The sequence below is a fragment of the Trypanosoma grayi genome (assembly GCF_000691245.1).
Source record: "Trypanosoma grayi strain ANR4 Tgr_13_V1, whole genome shotgun sequence".
Lineage (NCBI taxonomy): Eukaryota > Euglenozoa > Kinetoplastea > Trypanosomatida > Trypanosomatidae > Trypanosoma > Trypanosoma grayi.
In genome coordinates this window covers 21808-43851 of record NW_008825632.1, presented here as the reverse complement: position 1 = coordinate 43851, position 22044 = coordinate 21808, and the positions used below count along the sequence as shown (strand labels likewise).

The 22044-nt window shown below is 54.2% G+C and overlaps 9 protein-coding genes across 9 annotated transcripts; all 9 read right to left on the bottom strand.

Moving 5' to 3' along the window:
• Positions 1-152: 152 nt before the first annotated feature.
• DQ04_00131170 (tryptophanyl-tRNA synthetase) lies at positions 153-1328 on the bottom strand (the record flags this gene model as incomplete). Its single annotated transcript, XM_009308244.1, has 1 exon — positions 153-1328. The coding sequence occupies one exon, from the start codon at positions 1326-1328 to the stop codon at positions 153-155; it is 1176 nt and encodes a 391-aa protein (XP_009306519.1).
• A 354-nt stretch (positions 1329-1682) lies between these two features.
• Positions 1683-2474, bottom strand: DQ04_00131160 (syntaxin; the record flags this gene model as incomplete). Its single annotated transcript, XM_009308243.1, has 1 exon — positions 1683-2474. The coding sequence occupies one exon, from the start codon at positions 2472-2474 to the stop codon at positions 1683-1685; it is 792 nt and encodes a 263-aa protein (XP_009306518.1).
• Positions 2475-2687: 213 nt separating this feature from the next.
• On the bottom strand, positions 2688-2993 carry DQ04_00131150 (hypothetical protein; the record flags this gene model as incomplete). The annotated part of the gene is made up of 1 exon (XM_009308242.1): positions 2688-2993. The coding sequence occupies one exon, from the start codon at positions 2991-2993 to the stop codon at positions 2688-2690; it is 306 nt and encodes a 101-aa protein (XP_009306517.1).
• Positions 2994-3296: 303 nt separating this feature from the next.
• On the bottom strand, positions 3297-3848 carry DQ04_00131140 (small GTP-binding protein; the record flags this gene model as incomplete). Its single annotated transcript, XM_009308241.1, has 1 exon — positions 3297-3848. The coding sequence occupies one exon, from the start codon at positions 3846-3848 to the stop codon at positions 3297-3299; it is 552 nt and encodes a 183-aa protein (XP_009306516.1).
• Positions 3849-4042: 194 nt separating this feature from the next.
• DQ04_00131130 (WD repeat domain 34) lies at positions 4043-5638 on the bottom strand (the record flags this gene model as incomplete). Its single annotated transcript, XM_009308240.1, has 1 exon — positions 4043-5638. The coding sequence occupies one exon, from the start codon at positions 5636-5638 to the stop codon at positions 4043-4045; it is 1596 nt and encodes a 531-aa protein (XP_009306515.1).
• A 591-nt stretch (positions 5639-6229) lies between these two features.
• On the bottom strand, positions 6230-12979 carry DQ04_00131120 (putative membrane associated protein; the record flags this gene model as incomplete). The annotated part of the gene is made up of 1 exon (XM_009308239.1): positions 6230-12979. One exon carries the CDS (start codon positions 12977-12979, stop codon positions 6230-6232), a length of 6750 nt encoding a protein of 2249 aa, XP_009306514.1.
• Positions 12980-13336: 357 nt separating this feature from the next.
• DQ04_00131110 (von Willebrand factor type A) lies at positions 13337-15502 on the bottom strand (the record flags this gene model as incomplete). The annotated part of the gene is made up of 1 exon (XM_009308238.1): positions 13337-15502. One exon carries the CDS (start codon positions 15500-15502, stop codon positions 13337-13339), a length of 2166 nt encoding a protein of 721 aa, XP_009306513.1.
• A 473-nt stretch (positions 15503-15975) lies between these two features.
• On the bottom strand, positions 15976-18687 carry DQ04_00131100 (putative 26S proteasome regulatory non-ATPase subunit; the record flags this gene model as incomplete). The annotated part of the gene is made up of 1 exon (XM_009308237.1): positions 15976-18687. The coding sequence occupies one exon, from the start codon at positions 18685-18687 to the stop codon at positions 15976-15978; it is 2712 nt and encodes a 903-aa protein (XP_009306512.1).
• A 420-nt stretch (positions 18688-19107) lies between these two features.
• DQ04_00131090 (IQ calmodulin-binding protein motif family protein) lies at positions 19108-21705 on the bottom strand (the record flags this gene model as incomplete). The annotated part of the gene is made up of 1 exon (XM_009308236.1): positions 19108-21705. The coding sequence occupies one exon, from the start codon at positions 21703-21705 to the stop codon at positions 19108-19110; it is 2598 nt and encodes an 865-aa protein (XP_009306511.1).
• Positions 21706-22044: the final 339 nt, after the last annotated feature.

The following is a 22044-nucleotide window of genomic DNA, read 5'->3' as shown; positions in this document are numbered from 1 at the left end:
GATAAGGAAACAAGAGCATAAGAAGTGAAATATGGCACCACGCAAATGTATTGGAACAGTACTCGGTTCACTAAGAAAGGCGAACGTTAAAACGCCGAATGAAAAAAAGGGAAACAAAGAATAGAAGAGCTTAGACGAAGCGTTACTCTTCCTTAAGAATTCTGCTGCTGTTGCTGCTTTGCAGGTCCAATGGGACGGATGCTTGAAAACAACCGTACATCATTGTCGGTCACCTTCTTCCGCGCCTCCTGGTGGCGTTTGATGATATCTGACAAGGTGCCAATCAGCAACTTCTTCACCTCGCCCGTCATGACGCGCCCAAGCATGTAGTCCTTCCGTATCTGCGCCAGGGCCTCATCATCCTCGAGAAAGAAGTTTAACCACTGAATGGGGATGTCAACGTCGGTGTTGGCGCCAAGAACAAACTGTTCCTCCTTCGTCGCACCACCGCCACTGAAAGCGTGTTTGTTGATCTTCTCCTTCACCATCTTTTCTGTGTCCGTGAGCTGCACTGCGGCCCCTGTGGAGGAGCTCATCTTCCCCTTGGATCCGCTGAGGCCGGGGAAGAACTTTGAGTGAATCACCGCCGGCTTCAAGTAACCCAGGCGTGAGGCAATATCACGCGTCAGGCGGAAGTAGGGGTCCTGGTCGATGGCCTGTGGAACCAGGCAGAACACATTGCCCATTGACGGCGGAAATATGTGCGGGAATGCGGCAGAAAAGGACGGTGCCGCCTGAATCGCAGGGAACATCCAACGCCCACAGTTGTCCTCCATCTTGAAGCCGAAGCAACCGCGCACTTGACTCGCCGTGAAGGTCCGCTCGATTTGTGCCACTGTTCGATACATGTGCCCCATGTAGTCAAAATTACGGAAGATAAAAGTTAGCTCCGGGTCGAAGCCCATGGCGATGATATCTTTGATGTTCTCCGTCGTCATGGTCTCGATCTGTTCGATGGTTATGTTTCGAAAGTAAAACTTTTCATCATCTGTCATCTGGATCACGAGAGGTACTTTAAACGCCTCCTGCAGCCATTTGGTGAACATGAATGGAATCAGATGTCCCAGGTGCATGGAGTCACTACTAGGACCTCGCCCGGTATAAAGATAGAACGGCTGGCCAGACTCGTACACGTCCAGCAGAAGGTTCAAATCGCGGTGGGAGAAGAAGATGCCGCGGCGCAGGAAGTGATGCGGCTTCTTTCCAATGACCCGCTCCAATCGGTCAAGCAGTGCTTCGTCGATCGGATGGCTCCCAAACTCCTTGATAAGCTTGTCGTAGTCCACATCCCCCTCCACTGTCCAAGGGGTGACGACCGCAGCTGCCATTCCGTATTGTTTACTGTTCTTCCTTCCATTGAGGCCGTTGGCAACCCAAAGTTGTGCAATAGGGGAGACCATAGAGGGAGAGAGAGAGAGGGAGAGAGAAAAGCAGAGCTCGTCTTCTTTTTTATGCGCATGTGTGCACCAATGTGTTTCTGTGTGTGTGTGTGTGTGTNAGAGAGGGAGAGAGAAAAGCAGAGCTCGTCTTCTTTTTTATGCGCATGTGTGCACCAATGTGTTTCTGTGTGTGTGTGTGTGTGTGTGTGTAGTCAGGGCAATTATGAGTTGTTTGTTGTCCTCATTCCACGCAGCGCCACTATGCGCCATAACATCTCGCAACGGATCTCAAGGAAGTATGACTCAACTAAGAAGCACCACAAGAAACACTATAAATGCTAAAACAAGAACGAACCAAAGCATCATCTTGTCACGTGTCGAAGTTTCACGGTACTGTTGTGCCTGGCGCAAATTGCTAGTCGCATTTCTTGTCGCTCGCTCAGCGATGCCGACGTTCTCCTCAACAAGGTCCAGCGCCTCCCCTTGTTCATTCACCATTAAGTGAATGTGATTGAATATCTCGTTTATGTCCTTTACGTTGTCGGCGATCTCAGTGGTCTCGCGCTGGCGCTCCTCCATTATCTCGTCGTGTAGGTCACGTTCAAACGCCTCCTTCTGTGTGAGCCCGCCGTTGCGGGCCCCTTGAAGCAAATCAGTATTTTCGTCTGCGTCATCCACGTCGCTGGCGGCGGAGGCGGCGGGTCCTCCTCCCCCAATCCGCACGCCGGTAGTCGCCCCGCCGCGGCGCAGCGACTCCTCAACGCTGATGCATCTCTTGTAGAACGCGTCACATGACTTCTGGTAGTTCTCGAGTGCCATTTGAGCCTCCGTTGTGAGTTTCACGCCTTGGCCCCGCAGTTGCGCAGGGTTCAATCGCATATATTTTTCCATGAGTGCCAGAGCATCTTGAATGGCGTGCACCTCCTTGGCGTTCGTGCTGCTCGTGACACGCTTGACCTTCTCTCGCTCCTTTGCTATATCGCGCAACGTGATAAGTTTGTTGGTACTTCGGCGTATCTGTGAGGTGCCACGCTCCAACGCCTGCAGCGCGTTGACCAGAAGATCGCAGTTACGCCCCCAGCTAGGGTCCTCCATTGCCTCCTTTCCCTTTTCCCCACCACCAGAAGCAGTAAAGGGCAGCCACAAACAACAAGAAGACAAAAGAATAAGAGGGAGCGCTGACATAAGCAAAGCCGGAAAGATAGAAATGCACACGAGGCCAGAAGTCTAAGCATCGTCTTCCCCCCGGTCTTCCTTCTTTTTCCGGCCATCCTGTTGCCTGCGGTCGCATGGAGGGGGAACAGTGCATCAAGCACGTAGCGTGTTCACCCGGTAAAACGAAAAGGAGCCGCCGGTGTCAATGAAGACAAGAAAAACGTCCACACAGTTCCTCCTCCGAAGCTCATCCACCACGCCCTCGACGGACCGCAGGGTCTTCGACGTGAATTCGTCGTGTTCGACCACGGGGCACATCACGAAGGCCTTCGCACCGCCCGTGTAGCTGCTGCACACCACGCGCCACCCGCAGACCTCCGCGATCTCCGACGTGTACAGCGGCAGCCGGTCACGAATTTCGTCCAACAGAAGAGCGCATGTCTGTGCGTCGTCCGGCATCCAAGTGTGGCTTCCTTCCGCGTTGAGGAATAAGGAAGAGGGGGCGCGCACCGAATTCAGATGAATGATTTGAGCACTTCGCCTTGTTCAATTTCAGACGGTCAATGCACCGATGACATGAAAAGCATGTTCGTTTCTGATGCTCTTCTATCCCTCTCTCTCTCTCTCTCTGTATATATATATATATATATATATATATATACAACTTCCTCTTCAGGCCTTTCCTTGCTTCACCTTCGTTATATCACTCTATTTTTGTTCCCTTGCATAATGCACACATTGGGGGAGCCGAACAGCCGCCTCTCACTTCATTTGGGAGAGTTGCTCGATACGTTTGTGGTACGCGTCAAGGTACAGCTTCGCGATGTCCTCAATGGGCTCGCGGATGCCAACACCGCGCAATGTTGAGCACTTGTAGAACTTCATTTGGTTCGCACTAGCAAGATCCTTCCCCTGGCGATCCGTCACCTCCGCCTTGTCCGCGAGGTCCGTCTTGTTGGCAACAAGGAAGCCGATCATGCCCTTGTTCGCTAGTTTCAACACATTCAGCCACCGCGTGCACGCCTCGAACGTAACCTTGTTGGACGTGTCATACATGAGGATGAAGGCCGCGGCATGCTCCAAATAAGTGGGCACCATTGCTTCATACTCCTTCTGGCCAGCAACGTCATAGATGAGCATCTCCACAGTGCTTTCGTCGTCCACTGGCACCTCCTTCACGACAAAATCACACCCCATCGTCATTAAGTAATTCTTAGGGAAGTTCACGCCATTGCTGTGTATCATCTGCACAAATGAAGACTTACCGACAGTAGGCGCACCAACGACGGCTAGCTGAAGACGCAGGTATACCATTTGCCGAATACAACCTGTTGGACGAGAGAAGAGACGAAAAAATATGTTAATCAGCGCAGTATACAAGACAGATGCAACCACAAAAAAAGAACACACACACACACACACGGAAAAAAAAAACTGCCCGACATGAGACCAGCTCAGTTGCTCCCTGTACAAGCATGTGTGCGGGTGTTCAGAGAGAGGCTTCGACCTCACAGGGAAAAACCAAATAGGGATCGCACGGCGTCATTGTTGTCGTTTCTGCCGTGACCGCGACTCGCCCGCACAGCAGCACGCTCTAAATCTGTCGTTTGAATGAGTGAAGACGGAAGCCGCCAAAGACGCACGCAGCCGCGCATGTCACCGGTGGCAATCCAATCAGGCGATATATGGTTGAATGCCACGCAAAGCACCGGGGCTCCGTCAACCCCCGCCTCTAGCGATGCGATGGGCTTCAGTTGCGTTTTTTGAAGGTCATAAATGTGCAGAAATGAGCTACGCGACACCAATGCAACTACACTCGGGCGGAAAGGACTGAAACATGCTGCGTAAATGAAGTGCTTGGTCTCCGCTGAGGGCTCCAGCGTCGCTAACGGGGCACGCTCCAGAAGATTGTACAGGTGAGCTCCACCATCTGAGGAGCAGGTAAGGCACAAGTTGGAGAAGAACGGAGACGCGTCAACGCTCTGCACCGGCCCCCTGTGGCCGTCAAGCCAATCCACGTCGAGCGACGCAATCGTCTCCGTGTTGCGCGGCGCCAACACACTCATCACACCAGGACGTGCTCGGCCAACGTCTCCGTTTTCGAGCCCGATAATCAGCACGCTGTCGCCCGACGGCGCACTCGCCCCACCACTGCCGCCGGACCTCGCGAAGCTGGCGGCCTGAACACCAGCGGGGGCGCCCTTCTTATCCTCCACCGAGAAGATGGCGACAGGCTGCGCCAGTTTGTTCGTTTGCGTCCAGAAGAGTACCCGTCCGTCCTGTGCGGCGGAGCAGAGAATGAAGCGGTGGGATTCTCGCGTCTCCTGCAGACTCTGCGTCCACTGAAGGGACGTGACGGGCTCTCTATGCGACACCGGCGCACCGTCCGAGGAGACCACCATCGGGGTGTCGTCTGTCACCTTGGAGTACACAATCACTTCACCGCTGTACAAGCCAACCGCAAGGACAGCCGCGTGCGTGGGGTGAAACGCCACACAGGTAGCAAATGAGTCTGTCTCGAAGGTATGGTGCGGGGCATTCATGTCTAGATCATGGCGCGACATGTTCCAGATGCCCACCACTCCGGAATTGTGACACCACCCCGCCGTGTCGATGCGGCCGTAAGCGACTGCAAGGAGTGTGCCGTTGGCGTTCCAACTTACGGCCAGTGCGTGCAATTCGCCCTCCACCGCATACGCGGAGCTTAACGTGGCAACAGGTACGATATTTGTGCTCTTCCGCGACCAGTTAGGTTCATAGTTGTCGAAGGCACTGCTCTTTGTGTTGCGGTACAGCATCGATAGTACGTCATCCTTCGCCCCCTCCAAGAAGGCGGCCAATTTTCCCTCGTCAAATGTCACCCCACTGTACACGTACTGGAGACCGTCGAGGGTGGCCTGGATCTGCTTCTTCTCGTGGCCCACCTGCTTGTCGAAGCGGTTTACCACCTGTAGCGCGCTGATGATTGTCTGCGTCTCCGCCTCGCGTGTGCGGAGGTCGCTGGTCTGGCATGCGACGGTCTCGCGTGTGGTCTCCTTGTGCCACGACGACGGGATGCATACCTCACCGGTGATCTGATTCTTGAAGCTGCACGGAGTCGACATTTACCCCTGTACTTCTTTTCTTTTTTCCTCTATACACTTTTTTTTCTCGTTTTTCTTTTTGTTCCTTCAGCCTGCGCGGCGAGCTCAACCGTAATCAGCAATAACAAGAAGACGGGAACAGGGATGCACACACACACAGCGGCACACAGAGAGGCACAGAGACAGAGGCACACACACACACACACGCAGCATACAGAAACAAGAGAAAAGGGAGCACACATTGTCGCCTCCATTCATTAACCAGCAGACACTGCACATGGGCCGAGAATGCACCATGTGAAAGATCTTTGCAAATATCGTCTAGAAAATTAGGTCCACTATTACTAAGATGAAGCAAACGGCGAATCACCCATCTGCTCTTTCAGAGAGGGGAGGGAACAGCATATTCAACCCTGATTGGTTGGTCAGGGATCGTACCGAAGCACAGCAATACCAACAATCACACGACGTAAAAGGTATTACGCAAACAAACATAAAACAAAACACAGAAAAAAAACGTTGTACAAGCACCAGAAAACCCAGCGTACATTTTTATGTTCGTCTCTCCGTCACATTTTTTTTTCTTTCTTTTTTTTTTGTCTAGTATTTTATCTATTCGTTATCAACGTCGTCGTACGGCGCATCCACAAGGGCGATGAGAAGGCACTCGATGTCAGTCACAGCCTTCAGGACAAGCGCGTACTCGTCCGGATGCTTCGCCGGCGCATCGAGTTTCTCACACACCAGCAGCTTCCCCCGCGCCAGCGCACTCAGTGCCTTCACAGTGCCAATAACATCTGTGTGGGTGGTCATGGTGGAAATCACCTCCTTCACGTATGCGCCCGGTGGCGTGACCCCCATTGGCGAAAGTGCCTCCCGCAAGACGATGATGAGCGCGTCGTTCTCTGGCGCCAGCTTGATGCTGTCCATGCTGTTGTTGAGCGTTTCCTTCGCCGTCTCAAATGGATCGAGGAGCATCGTGTTCATATTGCTCACGTCAATGGCGCTCGTCGTGGAAGGGAACGCGCGATCCAGTTCGTATCTATTGACAAACATGCGTTGGCTCATCAAGTCAATCGATTTCTTTCCGGTCGTCTCCGCTTTGGCGCGGATGTACATGACATTCTCGAATTTTCTTAGGTGCATGGTCTTGTCAAAGCCTTCCGGTGGCACGGGCCCACCCTTCGCAAAGCTCGCAAGCACCTCGCAGACAGTGACCCAGCAGTGGTTCGGTGCCTGGTGCAACGCAGCAACGCGCTTCTTCCTCGACGACGGCTCCGGGAGCGCCGGGAGTGTCTCCGTCAACTCGTCTGTCACAACGACGAGGCTTGTGTCCTCGAAGAGTGAGGCGACAAACGCCTTGCTGTAGTCCTTGAACTCCTTCAGCGTGGTGCCAGGTTGCATCTTGTACACACGCTTGATGGCGCGCCCTCCTGGGAGCCCACGTGGCCGCTCGCCTAGCATCGTGTCCTCCTCCTGCAGCTCGCGCCGCGTCTTTTGTGGCTCCAGCCGCTCCATTCGGGCCCAGAGCAAAAAGTAACGGTGATTGCTTCGCTTGCCGTGCTGTGCAATAGCTGTGCACCACGTCCCCATCGCTGTGTGTACTGCCGCCGCTCCCTTGAAGTCGCCAATCGCACGAAGGTACTTGTCCACAATAGAAATGGCGCCAAGAGAAAACTCGTAGTAGTTGTCCTTGTCGAGATGTTCGGCGGCCTCCTTTAGTGTCTTGACTTGCCCTTCCACGGTGAAACACGGCTCATCTGGGCAGACGTAAAGCTCCGATACAATGGCGTGCACAGTATCCACGGGCAACAGAACATCCACCTCAGGAAGCACACGCACGTAGTCGTGCCAGAACACATACGTCAGCAGACCAAAGGGCATACGCGCCCCACGTGAATCCTTACCCTTGAGAAAGTAGAACAACTCCGTCACGCGGAAGCACAACGCCCCAATGAAGAATAGCACCATCCCAGCCTCTGCCATGTTGCCATTTGTCTTGTGGGTATCGTGGAGGCGGTGGAGCCATTTCAACACCTCGCGCAGCGCGTTTTGCCGAAGGAAATTTCGTACCACCTCGAAGCACGCGAACACCTTCGCCTCTTTGAACTGCATCGAGGTATCAACCTGAAGACGCAGAACATCACGTAAGAGACTGAGTGCTGACTCCGACATGGCTGCAAACTCCTCGGAGAAGCGTGGTGGCTTGGCTTCATTGCCATCCACACCACCCATGACGCTTGTCCTCTTCTTATTACTCTCTTTACCCTCACCCTCTAAGAGGTAATGCGATACCGAAATACGCCGCTGCACCGAGAGAAACTGCGGCTCGACGCGGTAGCGGTATTGCACGCCGGCGTCACCACCTGTTTGGTGGGCGTCGCTCTCGTAACGGGAGAAGTACGACGGCGACGGGGGTACAAAATGCTCCTCCTCGCATCGCACCTTTTCAAAGAGGTCGTCGAACTGAAACTCAATGAAGCGACCTGCGAGACGAAGATTTCGTGCCTTCGACTCTGCCACGGAGACTAACGCATTTGCCGTCAGGGACTTCATCCGTGCGAGGGACTTGGTCCACGTGAAGTAGGACTGGCTCATTAGCAGAAACGCCCGTCCTGCGATAGACCGCACGTGCTGACAGCAGCTGCTCATCAGGCGGAACGTCAGAAGCACCATGCCGTTGCCCATCCGTGCCGTCCGGCTGATAATCTCCGGAAAGAGCGAGCATATCACCTCGAAAAAGGCACCTGAGCCAATCTGAAGGGCAATGGTAGAGTTACCGAGATGCACTAAGCTCTCCAGCATAACGAAAAAGGGAAAAACCGCAACATTTGCCTTCTCCTTTCGCACGGTCTGCAAAACATGTGGGATATCCTCGAGTAAAATGCTGCAGATCCGCGAACCGATGGCCGACGCGAAGGTCGACATACGCGCATCCCACTCCCTTAGTTCGGTGTCTTGGGACTTCCTTACTCGCGGGTCTACCTTGTCCGCACCTGCGCTATAGCGTAGAAGAGACTGCGTGTCCGCCACAAGACTCATAAAGCCGGCGAGTGCCTTGTCGTTGTCCTCATTCAGAAGCCATTGGCGTATCACCTCACGCGGACAATAGTACACGATCCACATCATAGATACAACGAGCTGGCGCTTGTCATTTAAAGCAACAGGAGCGTCCAGCTTTTCATGAAACTGCACATACGTCTTCCACTGTAATGAGACAAAGCGTAACAATACGAGGAGCTGGGAGGCCAGCCACCTTAGGCTTGAAGCAGGAATACGTGGGCTGTTTGCAAGGCTGCAGAGAAATACGTACAGCACAGATACCGCTCCAGCTCGTGTGTCACGATCCCTGTGCACCACCAGGTGTGAAAGTGCATCGACGAATATGCTTGTCAAAAACACCGGCTTCGCGTGGGCGGAAGATGGCAGCATCAAGGTGATAGCGTCTGGATCCTCCAAGGTAACCCTCAGAAACGCACACAAACTTTCCATGTCCCCACGTTCTTCAAGGAACTTTACAACACATTGGTATATGTGAAGCATTTGGCCGCGGTCACAGTAATTTCCAAGATTGCGTACAAAAAGAGCAACCCGATGCACCAAGACGCCACTGCTGGCAAAACCGCCAAGGACGTCTAGAACCTCCGTGCATAGTTTGCCCAGAAGGGTATAGAGGCTTGGGTCAAATAGCTGCGCGCGAGACACTCTAGGGTTTTCCAAGGCCCAGAGGTAAACAGACCGCAAAATCACATCAAACAAAAACCCAGATAAATCCGCCATCTGTTTTTTAATGCTACGTTGCTGTTTTCCCCCCTTCGAGTTATCCGCGGCCGTATCTGGCGGCCTTGTAGCCGGATCATTTCTTGCAATTGCAAGCAGCTTCAGCCATGCCTCCGCCACACCGGCATACAGACGATAACGTTGGCCGTTGTACAGCACGTTATTTGTCAGGTGGTGATACAAGATCATCGTCACAGAAGTCTTTGTCTGCATCGGCGTTGTCTGCGGCCCCTGACGCCGTCTTGATGAGCGCGCTGTCATATCGTATTGCTGAACTTTGAACATCATATCCACAAGCACATCCAACGCGGCCGTGCGACAATCCAAGCTCACCTTCTTTGACGGTGAGCTGACGAGCGCAAGGCTGAAGGAGGAAAGAAACGGATAAAAGGCGAGGATTTCAGCGAGCGGCAGCTGTCGCATCAAAGCAATCACTTTGTTCTGGATATCATCATCAGCTTTGCTTTCAGCGGCGCCCAGCTTTCCTGAGGATGCGAGCACATCGTCGTTCTGTGAGACGACTTTCAACGTAACTGGTGCAATTCTGAGCACGGTGGCGACAATCCTGTTTGAGGCATGGACAGACGTGCGCGTCTGTGTGGCCGCATGCAGAACAGGGAGACCGTTATTGAGGAGAGCAGCCGACGGAGCCTCTGGAAACTTGGAAAGATATCCACCAGCGGCAATCACCACCGCCTGATCAACGGAAACGAAATTGATGCCCCAACCCTGTTTTACCTGCAGAACACCGTTGCGGGAGATGGGGAATGCGGCGTACCCGACCTTGTAGAGTCTCTGCTGGCCCGCTGTCGGGGGATTTTTCTTCTGGTACGAGGCATAAAGCGTGATGAATATGTGCAGTTTGTCCGTCAGGTAAAGGGGAAGTTGTATCTTGATCTCATCACTCAGCTCGAAATCAGAACAGTTGTGGACCGTCGAACTCCACGCAGAGGTTTCAAGCGTCTGACCAGATAATCGGCGACCATATATCACTGGTAGTCCCTCCTCACCCAATGAAACGTCCTGGTCCTTCACGCATATCTGCATCACATAAGTGCGGTGCGTGTTCGGCACCTTGCGAAGAACGCCCGTGTTCAAAACCTTCACCTTACTCAGCTGAAAGTAGTACACGTTGTGGTAAGCATGGAAGAAACCGGAGTTAAGAATCGGGATGGCACAGGGAACATACCTGTATGTCTCAGCTCGCGCCCCCGGCACGTCGGGGTTGAGCAGACTCACAGCTGTCTCGTTCTCCTCTGGGTGGGGAGCGGCGTGCTCTGATGGGAACGCTACCTCATGCGTCGTGCAGTCTGAGAGGGCGAAGGTCACCTCGAAGGGGACACTCCGCAGTGCGTTCCTCGAGCGCTCATCATCCAATAAAGCGTAGAGGTGGGCGTCATCGACAGCTTTCCGATACAACTTCTTCAGTTCAAGAGTTTCAGGAAGCTTGCCTCCTTCACAGCACCGAACGATGCCCCATCCCAGCTCTTCAAGTGTGTCCGACGTCATCGCAAGCAACTGTGTCTCCTGCTTCATCGGCACAATGTGCTGATTTTTGTATCGGTCCGGCCTCGTGTAGAGGTCAACATAGTTGTCGTAGTCTTCACTGGCGGGGCGGTACACACGTACTGCAAGGTGGAGCGAACTAAGAAACTCATGCGGTATAAAGGTTACGACCCGATTCTCCCGGTTCAGTGGCTTGCGCTCCTTGTGTGGATAGAATATATCAACTGCAGAGTCGAAGAAGAATGTTTCAGATACTTTAGCTTTGCTGCTGGACGTTATACTGTAGAATGTTGCAGCCACAACGACCGGATCGACGTCACTACCGTGAATATCTACCATAGGGCCGCCGATCTTTTTGCACTCGACCCGCAATGGGACACCACCAGAGAACACCTTCACAGCAGCGGTCGGTTTTTTCGTCTCAATTTCGCTGGCCCAGATGCTGTTCGCTGTTGGGCCACACGTGTAGGTTGTCCGCTGTTTCTTATCCCCTCCAGTGTTGAGAAGGTCAAACGAGCGGTCGCAGGCATGTTCCCAGACTTGAATAGGATCTCCAAATGAGATCCTTGACAGGGCCCGGTTCACTACCTCATTCGTCTCTTTGACGGAAAGTTCCTCCTCCGCTATAAGGCACTCAGACCGCGCGTTGTGTGGCAGGTCCTCGTCGTCAAACGTCACGGAGGGATCCTGTGCCAACTCGTTCTCAAAGAAACAGTGCATCGTGCTCAACAGACGACGACCGGGTTCACCGTGCCGTTCACGCTCCGCCACCCGTCTTTGGTGCGGCACTGTGCTGGTGATGATCACCTGCTTGGAGCGGAAGAAGCCCAGCTGTATGCTCGCGGCGGAGAGGTCTCCCTCACGCTCCTCTGCCGGCGGGTACAGACAGCGGCCGGGCTCGCGCATCGTCTCGTACTGGTGACACTCAATGCGTCGGCACCGCACATCCGCTTCGGCAAGACCCAAACGCTGGAGCTCTCGCGACTCGTACGCCTCAAAGTCCTCATGAGGGGGGGGCTCGACAAACATAGAATCCGGCAACTCATCCGCCCCACCACTGAGGATGCCGTTGTCGTTTTGGGTGTTCAACGCCACACTGATAGAGACACGACTCGCATCCGACAGGGTCTCGTACTCGTCGGCACTAGTGGTGACCCTATTGTCATCGCCATCCGACGACTCAGTGGAGCGCCGAGCAACACCTTCGGGTAGCATGTTTTCGTCACCGCTCCCGTCAGCACCCTCTTCACCCGATGAAGCATCAACATTAGCTACATGACGCTGAATCGTACCTCTTTCTGACTGCAGGCCCACGTCTTCCCGTGTCCCTTTCACAGCCGTGTCATCTACAACTTGCAACGAATGGATTCGTGGAGCGCTAATCTTTTCATTAATACCTTCCGGCGGGGCACGCTCATCCACCACACGCTGATGCTCTTCCGTCTCCTTCCGGGCACGCTCTTCAGCCTCACACTGTCGCTGCACAGCCTCACGTCGGGTACGCTCTGCAGCCTCCTCCCGGGCACGCTCTTCAGCCTCCTGCCGGGCACGCTCTTCAGCCTCCTTCCGGGCACGCTCTTCAGCTTCCTTCCGGGCACGCTCTTCAGCCTCCTGCCGGGCACGCTCTTCAGCCTCCTTCCGGGCACGCTCTTCAGCCTCCTTCCGGGTACGCTCTGCAGCCTCCTTTCGAGCACGCTCTTCAGCCTCCTGCCGGGCAACTTCTTCAGCATCACGCTGGTCTTGTATATTCTTTAGATTTACCATATCACCGTTCTTTCGAATAGTGGCATCGCCCACAAGAGCACTTAAAGAGTCGTCTTTTGGTGTGTTACCAAAAGAGGTTGCCACCTCGCGCATAGCCCGCGTCTGCTGCTTCTCTCTTAGCCTTCTCTCAATGTCCTTCTGAATAGCGTCCTCCTCCCTCTGAGCGAGGCGCTCATCCATGGGGGAAATCTCAAACGGAGGAGGCAATGTGGTTTTTATCCTGCAAGAACCTTCACGACTAGCCTTATTTTTCTCAATTTCATTCTCCATTTCCATCATAAGGAGTTTCTCGATTCCGTCTGTCGAGTCCATTACCTCACTCTTCGGTTAACGAGTGAAAGCAACTATTGTGCTACTATCTGTGTTCTACCAAACTGTGGGGTGGGAAATGAGACAAGAAACAGAACTCCACTGGTCCCTTGGAAAACGCGCATGGTTGCTTCCCACAGTCGACGGCGTCCGGGAGATCATAGATCCATCATGAGTACACCAGGGAAAAGCGAAAGGGAAATCGAAGGTGGAAAAAGGTAAGGACACGACACTATCCTTCTACTGTGTCTTTTTCTTTTTTGTTAATTCTTTGTCTTTCACGTGGTGCTTCAACTTGTTTTAAACTGAAAAAGCACCACAAACGATACACTTCGTTTTCGCTTGCACGGGCTGACTGACTCATTGCAAACGGTGATAGTAAGATCCCTCCTCGTCAAGCTGCTCCATGTGAGGCAGCGCGGGGAGATCTAATGAGGTGAGGGACGAGTGCCCCACGTAAGACCCGGTTCGTCCAGGAGGAAGTTTGTACGGTGCGCCCATACCCCGTGGGCCGCCCGAGGTCTGCTTGCGATGCAGAAAGAGACACAAGAAAACCGCGACAAGAATCGCCACAGTTGTGAGGCTGAATATGATAATGGCGGATCTATCAGCTTCGCCTGCCATTTTCCTGACGCCGGTCTGGTTGTTGCTTAAAAAAGGCGGTGGCACTGTCCAGTGAGGCGAGGCCTGGGATACAATGCTGAACGTTGTTGGTATGTTCATGCCAGATATCAGCATAAACTGATAGTTTTCCGATTCGTTGTTTCGGACAGCATAGGTCCCGTTGAAGGAGTCGTCGAAACAGAATGGCGACAACAAACAACGAGACCGAACAAGCACCAGCACGGTCAGGGTGTTTCCTCTAAGATACGTATCGGAGGTCACATTCACAACGCATTCTTCATCGGTGCAGTTGGTGTGAAAGAAAAAACCACCGTAGGCATCTACCCTCGTGTTGATGGACCCCCCAGAGGGAAGAAAGACCGACGCGGAACCAGGGCTTGACGAATTGCTTCCCGTTGATACAGTTTGGTTGAGGATGGACTCATTGCATCCCCCCATAAATCCGTCACTGTTCACCTGGTACTCCAGTGGGTGAACATTTTGGAAAACGTCGGGGGGATTCAGTGAAACTGTAATCGTCAAATTGCCCTTGCGTACTGGGATACACAAAAGAACGTAGTACACATTCTGGTAAAGAGAGGCAATCCGCAATGCCATCCGTTCGAAGGACGCTACGAGCGCATCCGTTGACGACACTTCAAAGTACCCGGAAGTGGCGACTTGGCGGAGGAAAGCAATGTCGGACGCATTCGACATGCCGAGGGCCAATGTTGTGACGTTCCTGGCGGCGAAGTACTGCGCCTTCTGGATCGCCTCCTTCTGTGTCACGCGTGCCGCCGTGTCATATCCGTCGGAACAGATCACAAGCGTTGTATACGTATCGCCCCCAAACGTCGACTGCATCTGATAGCTTGCCTCAAGGCCAAAGACGATTGCACCATACAAATTGGTTGACAAGGGGTCCGGCATTAACAACGGCAGGCCGTCAACGGCGCTGGTGAGGAGAGCAATGTCAGTGGTGTGCGGCTGCACCGTGATGGGCACCCTCGACCCGTCAAACACGACGAGGGCGATGTAGTGGTCGGCACTTTGCCCCGCCGTGAGGCTCTGGAGGAGTGCCTTCAGAGCAGCCTTAAGCTCGTCCTCGTACTGCGAGGTCACGTATCGGCTCTGGTGGATCATCAGCGTCGTGATCTGCACGGCCCCGCCCTGCTGCGCCTCGCGCCGCACGTTGTCCACCTCGAAGGAGAGTGGCGGGTCGTCAATGGAGTCGCCGTTTAGACGCACCGATATGTTCTCTGCAAGAAGCCCCTGGACCGGGAATCCGTAGCAGTCTGTCACGCGCACCAACGACAGGTAGTTGGACGGCACCGTCACAGTCTGCGAGAGGGTGCTCAGAACAGGACAGGTAGTGTCTATGCACACGCCGTTAACGCACGATGTCCCAACACAGTCATCCGCCGTCTCGCAGAAGAAGTTGTTTACTTCGCAGCCATCCAGAGAGAAAAAGTTTGCCTCAAACCAGAGAATCCCATCCTCTTCACCACTCGATATATTGCCGCCGTAAAGAACCTCACCAGGGGTACCACTAGTGTTGCATTGCATGTTCACGCGGAACGTAGATGTCCCATTCGCGTTGGCTACAATGAAGTATGTGCTCTGCTGCCCGCTCGCCGTCAGCGGCTGCACCAACACAGAAAAGGACTCCACACACTCGGTCTCGTTAGCGACCTCCACATACCCCGCTCCGGTGCTGCTGCATCTACTGTCTTCTGCCGCCACGGAGCAGAAGTGAAATGTCACATTCGCCACCTCACCAAAGATGTCACTGGTCGTGATGAAGGCCGTCGCATTTCGCAGAGTAATCTTACCTGCTTGACACTCCGGCTGCAACTGCGCCTCTGCCAAGTGGGCCCCCAGCAGGAGGACAAGCAACGCGAGAAGTGGAGTCGCGATCGCCATGAAGAAGCAAACCAAAATAACAATAATAAAAACGGATGAGCCTTCTGCCTTGGCCGCCGCAGTTGGAGGTGCAGGAGGAGAAGAAGTCAGAAAATCAGCAGCAAAGCGAGATATCACAGAGCAGCCAGAGAGGTCAGCGGGGAGGCAGGAGCGGGCGCTAGGAGGCAAGACAGAAACATAGACAGAATCTTGGCTTCAGGGCTCTTTTTTTTTTTCCTACCGAGGGGGGGAAAAAAAGCAGCACAATAAATGCGTCCACGGCAAAGTCTTCACCACCTGCGCTCTCGCATGTGACATCTCTCACGCGAAGATGTCCGCCACTTGGAGGTGACATAGACATAACCCTCTTCTTTTATTCATATATCTTTTCTCTCCCTCTCTCTCTCACACACACACACTTTTCTTTCTTTCTCTCCTTCTTCCTTGTTGTTCACTCACGCTCAGGCCAAATGTCATCTGTATCGATGGTTCTACTATTCCACGTTCGGCTTCTCCTCCACGAGGAAAATACCCTCCACGACGGACGCAACGGGGCGATGCTTCACCGACGCCACCTCAACTTTATCCGTCGCATTCAGCAGCACGGGCGTGCTTTGCGTCTGGAAGCCTGTGATGGATTTGGGCTTTCCAGCCACCGCAACCGTGTCGACGGGGAGTCCCACGCGTACCTGAACGCCGTCCTTAATGGGCGTCATCTCCGCGTCGACGGCGAGGACCATGCGGGGGCGAATGGTGGGGGTGATGGTGAGCAACATGTAGTGGTACTTTCCAAGGATCGTCTCCTCGTAGTGCAGGACGCTGTGCAGAAAAGCGAGAAGTCCCATGAGCGCCGTAGGCGACACCAACGTGCGGTCGTTTAGTAGCGGGGAAAGTGTCAAATGGCCTTTCCCCATCATGAGCAGACCCTGAGCGAGGCGCACGGCGAAGAGCTGAAGCGCAAAGCGGTCCTTGTGATAGTACAAGGCCAGGTTGCGCAACTTACTCGCAACCCTGGCATTGTTGCTCCCCGCCGACACTATTCCCATGGCGAGAATAGCGCTGACTGCGGTGGATACATCGCTATCGTGGGACAAACGGTTTAACGTCTCCACAACTGGCATGCTCGGATTGGAGGCAGAGAGAAGTGCGTACACTAGTGGAATCGCACGTCTGCCCGACAAGTTTGCACCGCCCTTGCTGACGGTGTCAACCAGTAGGGCGTGGATAATGGATCGTTTCGCCATTTCCGACCCAATGTCTTCGCCAATGGCAACCAACCCAATACCGAGAACGGCAGCAGCCTTGTGGTTCATTGGTGTCGTCTTGCTAGACGTCTCTTGATCCTTCTGCTCGTCTTTTTCCTCCTCTACTGGCTCTTCGGCATTGTCGTTCTCGGCGATGGCGTGGAAGAAGTTCTGAATGACCACAACGTTTCCTGTAGCCGCGTAGGCGCAACCCCGCACCACCATCTCCGTGTACCGTCGAATTATGGGTGAGAGGGTCTGCGTGGCATCGAGAAGTGTGTCTGCCGCTTCCTGCTTGCCGAGGAAGAGGGAGCCCAATGAGATAATGAGGTAGCACACAGGTGGCTGCTTTAGTTCCTCCTCCTCAATCTCCATGAGGCAGTTCATCATGGCCTCCGCGATGTCCTCGTCGGTGGAGCCCACAAAAACCAATGCAAGCGCAAAGGCCGCCATACACTGAACATCCAGCGCCTGATCGCTATCGGCAAGCATGGGTATGAGCAGCTCCTTGATGTCATCCCTCTGCGTCCCTGCGTATGCATAACCGAGACCGAGGATGGCGCCGATGCTTACCTCCTTCTGCGGTGCGCCAACAGAGTCCGCGAGAAGGCCCAAGGCAGGATCAAAGGGGTTCGTCACTCCGCACATCGCTACACCAGCCGCGAGACAGGCCCCAGCCTTGATGTTTGCAGCATCCGCGTAGAAGTATTTGTATATCTCTTGTAATCCCTCCGCATGGTCCCAGAGGTGAATGAGCCCCAGCATGGCAGTGGTAGCAACGAGTCGACTCTCCGTCTGCTCGTACGGCCACGATGCACTCTTTTCAGTGAGATAAATATCCTTTCCGAACCCGCAGTTTACCAGTCCGCTGGCAAAAGAGCAGACCAATTTGAACGAACCATCAGTGGAGTTGTTCACTACATTCCCGTCAATGCCAGTCTTGAAGACATCTTCCGGGGCCTTTGGTGTCATCGCGTCCAATTCCTGAGCAACGTAACGATACAGCTGTGCCAGCCGCATATTACCCATGGCGTCACTGATCAGTTCATTCTCCTCATTGTCCAGCTCGACATAGAGCCTATAGCGAGCACAAGTCAGCGCCATCTGCAAACACATCGGTGCGTTGTGGCACTTTTCAAAGAGAGCCTTCACCATGGCGCGGTCCCCCAGCTGCAGCGCCACCGGTAACGCCTCCGTGTAAGACTCCATCTTGACGTAAATATCGTACACCACGCGCAATGCCGCGGTATCCAGGGGGCGCGTTAAGTACTTGCTGACGGCTGCCAAATAGTTTGCAATGCGCCTGTGGTTGTGGCTGTCGGCAAGAGGCAGTATTGCATTCATGTCCTCAACTTCCATAAGAAGATCGACCGCTGTCGGTTCGTCCTGATGTGTCACCATGTAGCTGACAATCTGTTTCACGAATCCGATGAGGTGATTCACGCCCTCCGCCTTGCCAGTGCGCTCCTTCCACTCCGCGCCGATGGAGCCGGCGAGGAAGCGCAGGTACTCATGGCCCCACTGCGCAAGGTCGTCTTGTGTCCCCTGCAGCTTGTGCTCGAGTGAGCCACGTCGTCCATCGGGGAACTCCAACGTCATGGCAATGAAGGAGAGAACGTCGTGGAGACGCACAGCAAGTTTGGTGTCAGTCGTGTCCTTCAGCACTCTCTCAAGCTGCGCATACATTGCCCGCACATACTTGAGCGGTTTTGGAACTGACGCCACGCTGCCGCCCGTGTGTGTCCTTAACAAGTCAATGAGCTGCTCCACTGCTGTAGCAGCCAGCGCCGTGTTGCTGTCGCCAGCGCGTGTGACGAGAAGCTCCACTTGGTTCTTAATGAGTTCGTCCTCTTCGCTCATCTTGAGCGGCTCCGCATCACGAGGCTTCTTCTCATTTTCCTTTTTGCCCTTTGGGTCATCTGAGAGAACATTAATGGGAACAGCCTTCTTGTTCTCCGCCATTGTTACAATCCGTGTATTTCGCCGCTCGTGTGCGTGTGTGGGTCTGTGTCTGTGGTTGCTTACCAATAACAATAATAATACTGAAAAGAATGATTCCTTTCACTGCCAACAGGGCAGAAGTAAATCAAACAGGGAGTGAGAGAAATACAAAGAGCGGAACAACCCATCATTAAAGGCAAGGCGTCCACGCCGCACGCAAGTAGGGAGCAAAAATACACACGAACACACGAGCACACACACTCCCATCCAGACACACAGACACACAAGGAAGAGGAACGTGCTTCTCTGTCCTTCTTCTTCGGTCTTCCCTGCCACGAGCGCGATGAGAGACAAGACGCATCCCACTCCAAAAACGAAAATTTTCCGTCTTCGTGTTGCGTGTACGTGTGTGTCCGTACATGCATACGCACACTGTAAGTTTTACATTCCTTTGGATATTGAGACAGACCGCACCAGCTGGTGGATGGCGGATGAGAAGTACACAAAGTTGCTTTGCGCCGAATGCTCGCTCTGCTTCGGCAACTCCAGGTTCAGCAAGTTCTGGAACTCCTTCATTACCTTCGTGACGTGGCCCCGCTGCGTGCCGACAGACAGCACACCAAGACAGCCGCGCAGCAGAACGTCTATCATATGGAACACAAGGCCCGACCGCCGGTCCCGGTCAAACGAGAGCCCACGTGAGTGGCACAGAGAGAAGAACGTACCGTGCCGTACCGCCGAGAGAAACGGGCTGTGAATGATGCCACTGTACGCGTACGAAAGAGACTCCTGGGTGCCACCGGACGTGCAACTCCCATTCTCGGGGTCCCAGGTGCTATCGGTAATCAAGCAGGCGAAACGGTGTGCGGCGGCGTTATTAGTGAGGCACAGATCCACGTCCACGGCACATAGTCGCAGCGGAGACTCCTCACTCGCGTCGCACAGCACAAAGTCCACTGAGACGTAGCCCATGATGCGCCTGCGGAAGGCAGCCTTTCCCACACTCAGGGCCGCGTCCCGCGCCATAGCATAGGGCACAAACTTCTGCAGAGGATAGTGGCAGCCCATCACAGTGAATGCGGGGGCGAGCATCGGCTCCACAATCGACTGCAAGTTTACCACACCGGTTGGCTCAATAAAGAGGTTAGCCGTAAGTGATGACTTGACTCGGTTCGGCACGGCTTCCACGCATCCACCCACAGCATCGAACATCGTCGCGTAGGCCTCCCAGTCTGGATAACTGTTGGGGTGCACCAAACGTGCCCGTTTCCCCGCGTGCTCCTCTAACTCAGTCAGAACGCCGCGATAATTCTTGCGTGACTCGTCTTCGTCCTTGAGCACGCGAAGACGGTTGACATCAAAATAGGCGTGTCCGCGACTGCACGACTCGGTCTCTAGCTTCACCAGCCAACGGGTGACCTCACGGTGGTCAATGATCAGTGTCGCCAGCGCACGCATCAGCTCGTGTCTGCTGCGCAAGTTGTGCACTCCAATTGGCGTGTCTACCTCAGCCAGATCTAGCAGGCGTTGGCAGCCGCTCTTTGTGCCAAAGGCCTGTGCTGTGGTGGGGTCCGCACTGAGCATCGGGACATTTAGCTCGATTGCGAACGAAAGCTCCTCGGGGCCAATAACACCTGGGACGACATATGCATTCTTGCCTCTACACATCGACGCGAGACACTTCATCAAACGCGAGCTGAGCAGTACAAGCCGCGTGAGGCTGAGGCCCTCCGGCAGCCGCTTCACATCCTCTGGTACCAGCAGTGTCACCCGGCCGCGCGAGTTATGCACGCCAGCATCCTCCAGGAGCGTGTGGTAGTAATCCAGCACCTCCGGTTCCGGCCGGAAGGGCGCTAGGAGAACCACGTCGACATTTGGGTCATGCAGTTCAGCAAGGCGGGTGAGTTGTCCCATCTGCAGCGCAGAGTAAAATGGAACATGTTTGGCGTGAAATCGAGGGTACGACAAGGACGGTAAGTGAATAATCGTGCGACGTCCATCTTGCAGCTGCGGCCACTTCTTAGTGAACTCATCCATTGTCTTCTTCCACCGAAGCACCCGCGTCTCTCTCTGTGCCTTTATAATGTTTTTCGTGAGGCAGTGAGACCTGTAGAGCCCCCACGTGCGCTGAATAACTATGGAGGCCCGTGTGCCCACGAGGAGGTGTCGGTACGCGATACGCTGCAGGTACATGCGCCACGTTGCCTGTATCTTTTGCGCAGCGAGATTGTGACCGTTGACACCGGAGACGTACTGCTGTGACACACTGCTGGTGAGGGGCTCCACCTCCTCACGGTTGGCGAGACACTGCAACATTTCTTCGCGTGAGAGGAGGTCATCGACCTGAAACGTCGCCAATGCGGCGACCTTTCTGCCGTCCACATACGCGAGGTCAATGCCGTAGTTCTGAAGAAACTCTTCAAGTCTTCGTATCACGAGCTCCACATTTCCCCAGCACGCGGCGTAGCGCCGCTTAAATGACGCAAACTCTGGTGTACTCCTGAGCGTGGCACCCTTTCGAATGAGAAACTCGTGCATCGAGTAGACGTCTAGCAACTCAGCGTACGTCCTCGTATCTTCACGCGTGGGCAACTGCCCCTCCTGCCGCGGCCCCTGCGCCTCCGTGAAGAGTGATGGGTTGGTGGTGGACGAGCCGTGCGACTCCCGCCCCTGCGCCGCCTCCCACTCTCTAAGGTCCTTCAGGTTCAACTTGCCGGGGATCTTGTTGAGCTCTGCGACGTCCAGCACCACGCCGTTCATTCGATTGTAAGGCGAAACCTCCGTCATTACTTTAGAGGCCAGCCGCGCCACGTAGGGGTGCACCGGCGCTCTTTTAGCCCTCAGCGGCCCGTCCGTCGTAAGCATCCGCTCGAGGTCCGCATCTGCCGGGAGACCACCCGTCTCCATCAGGCGCGCAATGCTGTTCCCCACGACAGGTTTCCGCGGCACAGCTGCGGGACGGGTGCGGCGCGCCCCCGGGTACTGATGTTGTTGCTGCTGTTGATGCTGCAACTGCGGTAGCAACGTGGATGACTTCATCGGCGCTGCCAACACCACCTGCGGAGCGAGACGATGGCAAGCTGTGCTGCAGCAGCAAAAAAAAACAAACGCAACTAAGTATGAAACGCAACGCACAAAAGCGAGCCGAGGAGGAGAAAGAGAGGAAGCAAGAAGCAGTACATGCAGTTCTCCTTGAGAATATAACCAGCAGTAACACAAAACAAGTAGAGAGAAGGGAAAAAAGTGAACGCTGCCCGAGGCGAACGGTGTTAGTAGTAGTAGTAGTAGTAGTAGTAGTNTAACACAAAACAAGTAGAGAGAAGGGAAAAAAGTGAACGCTGCCCGAGGCGAACGGTGTTAGTAGTAGTAGTAGTAGTA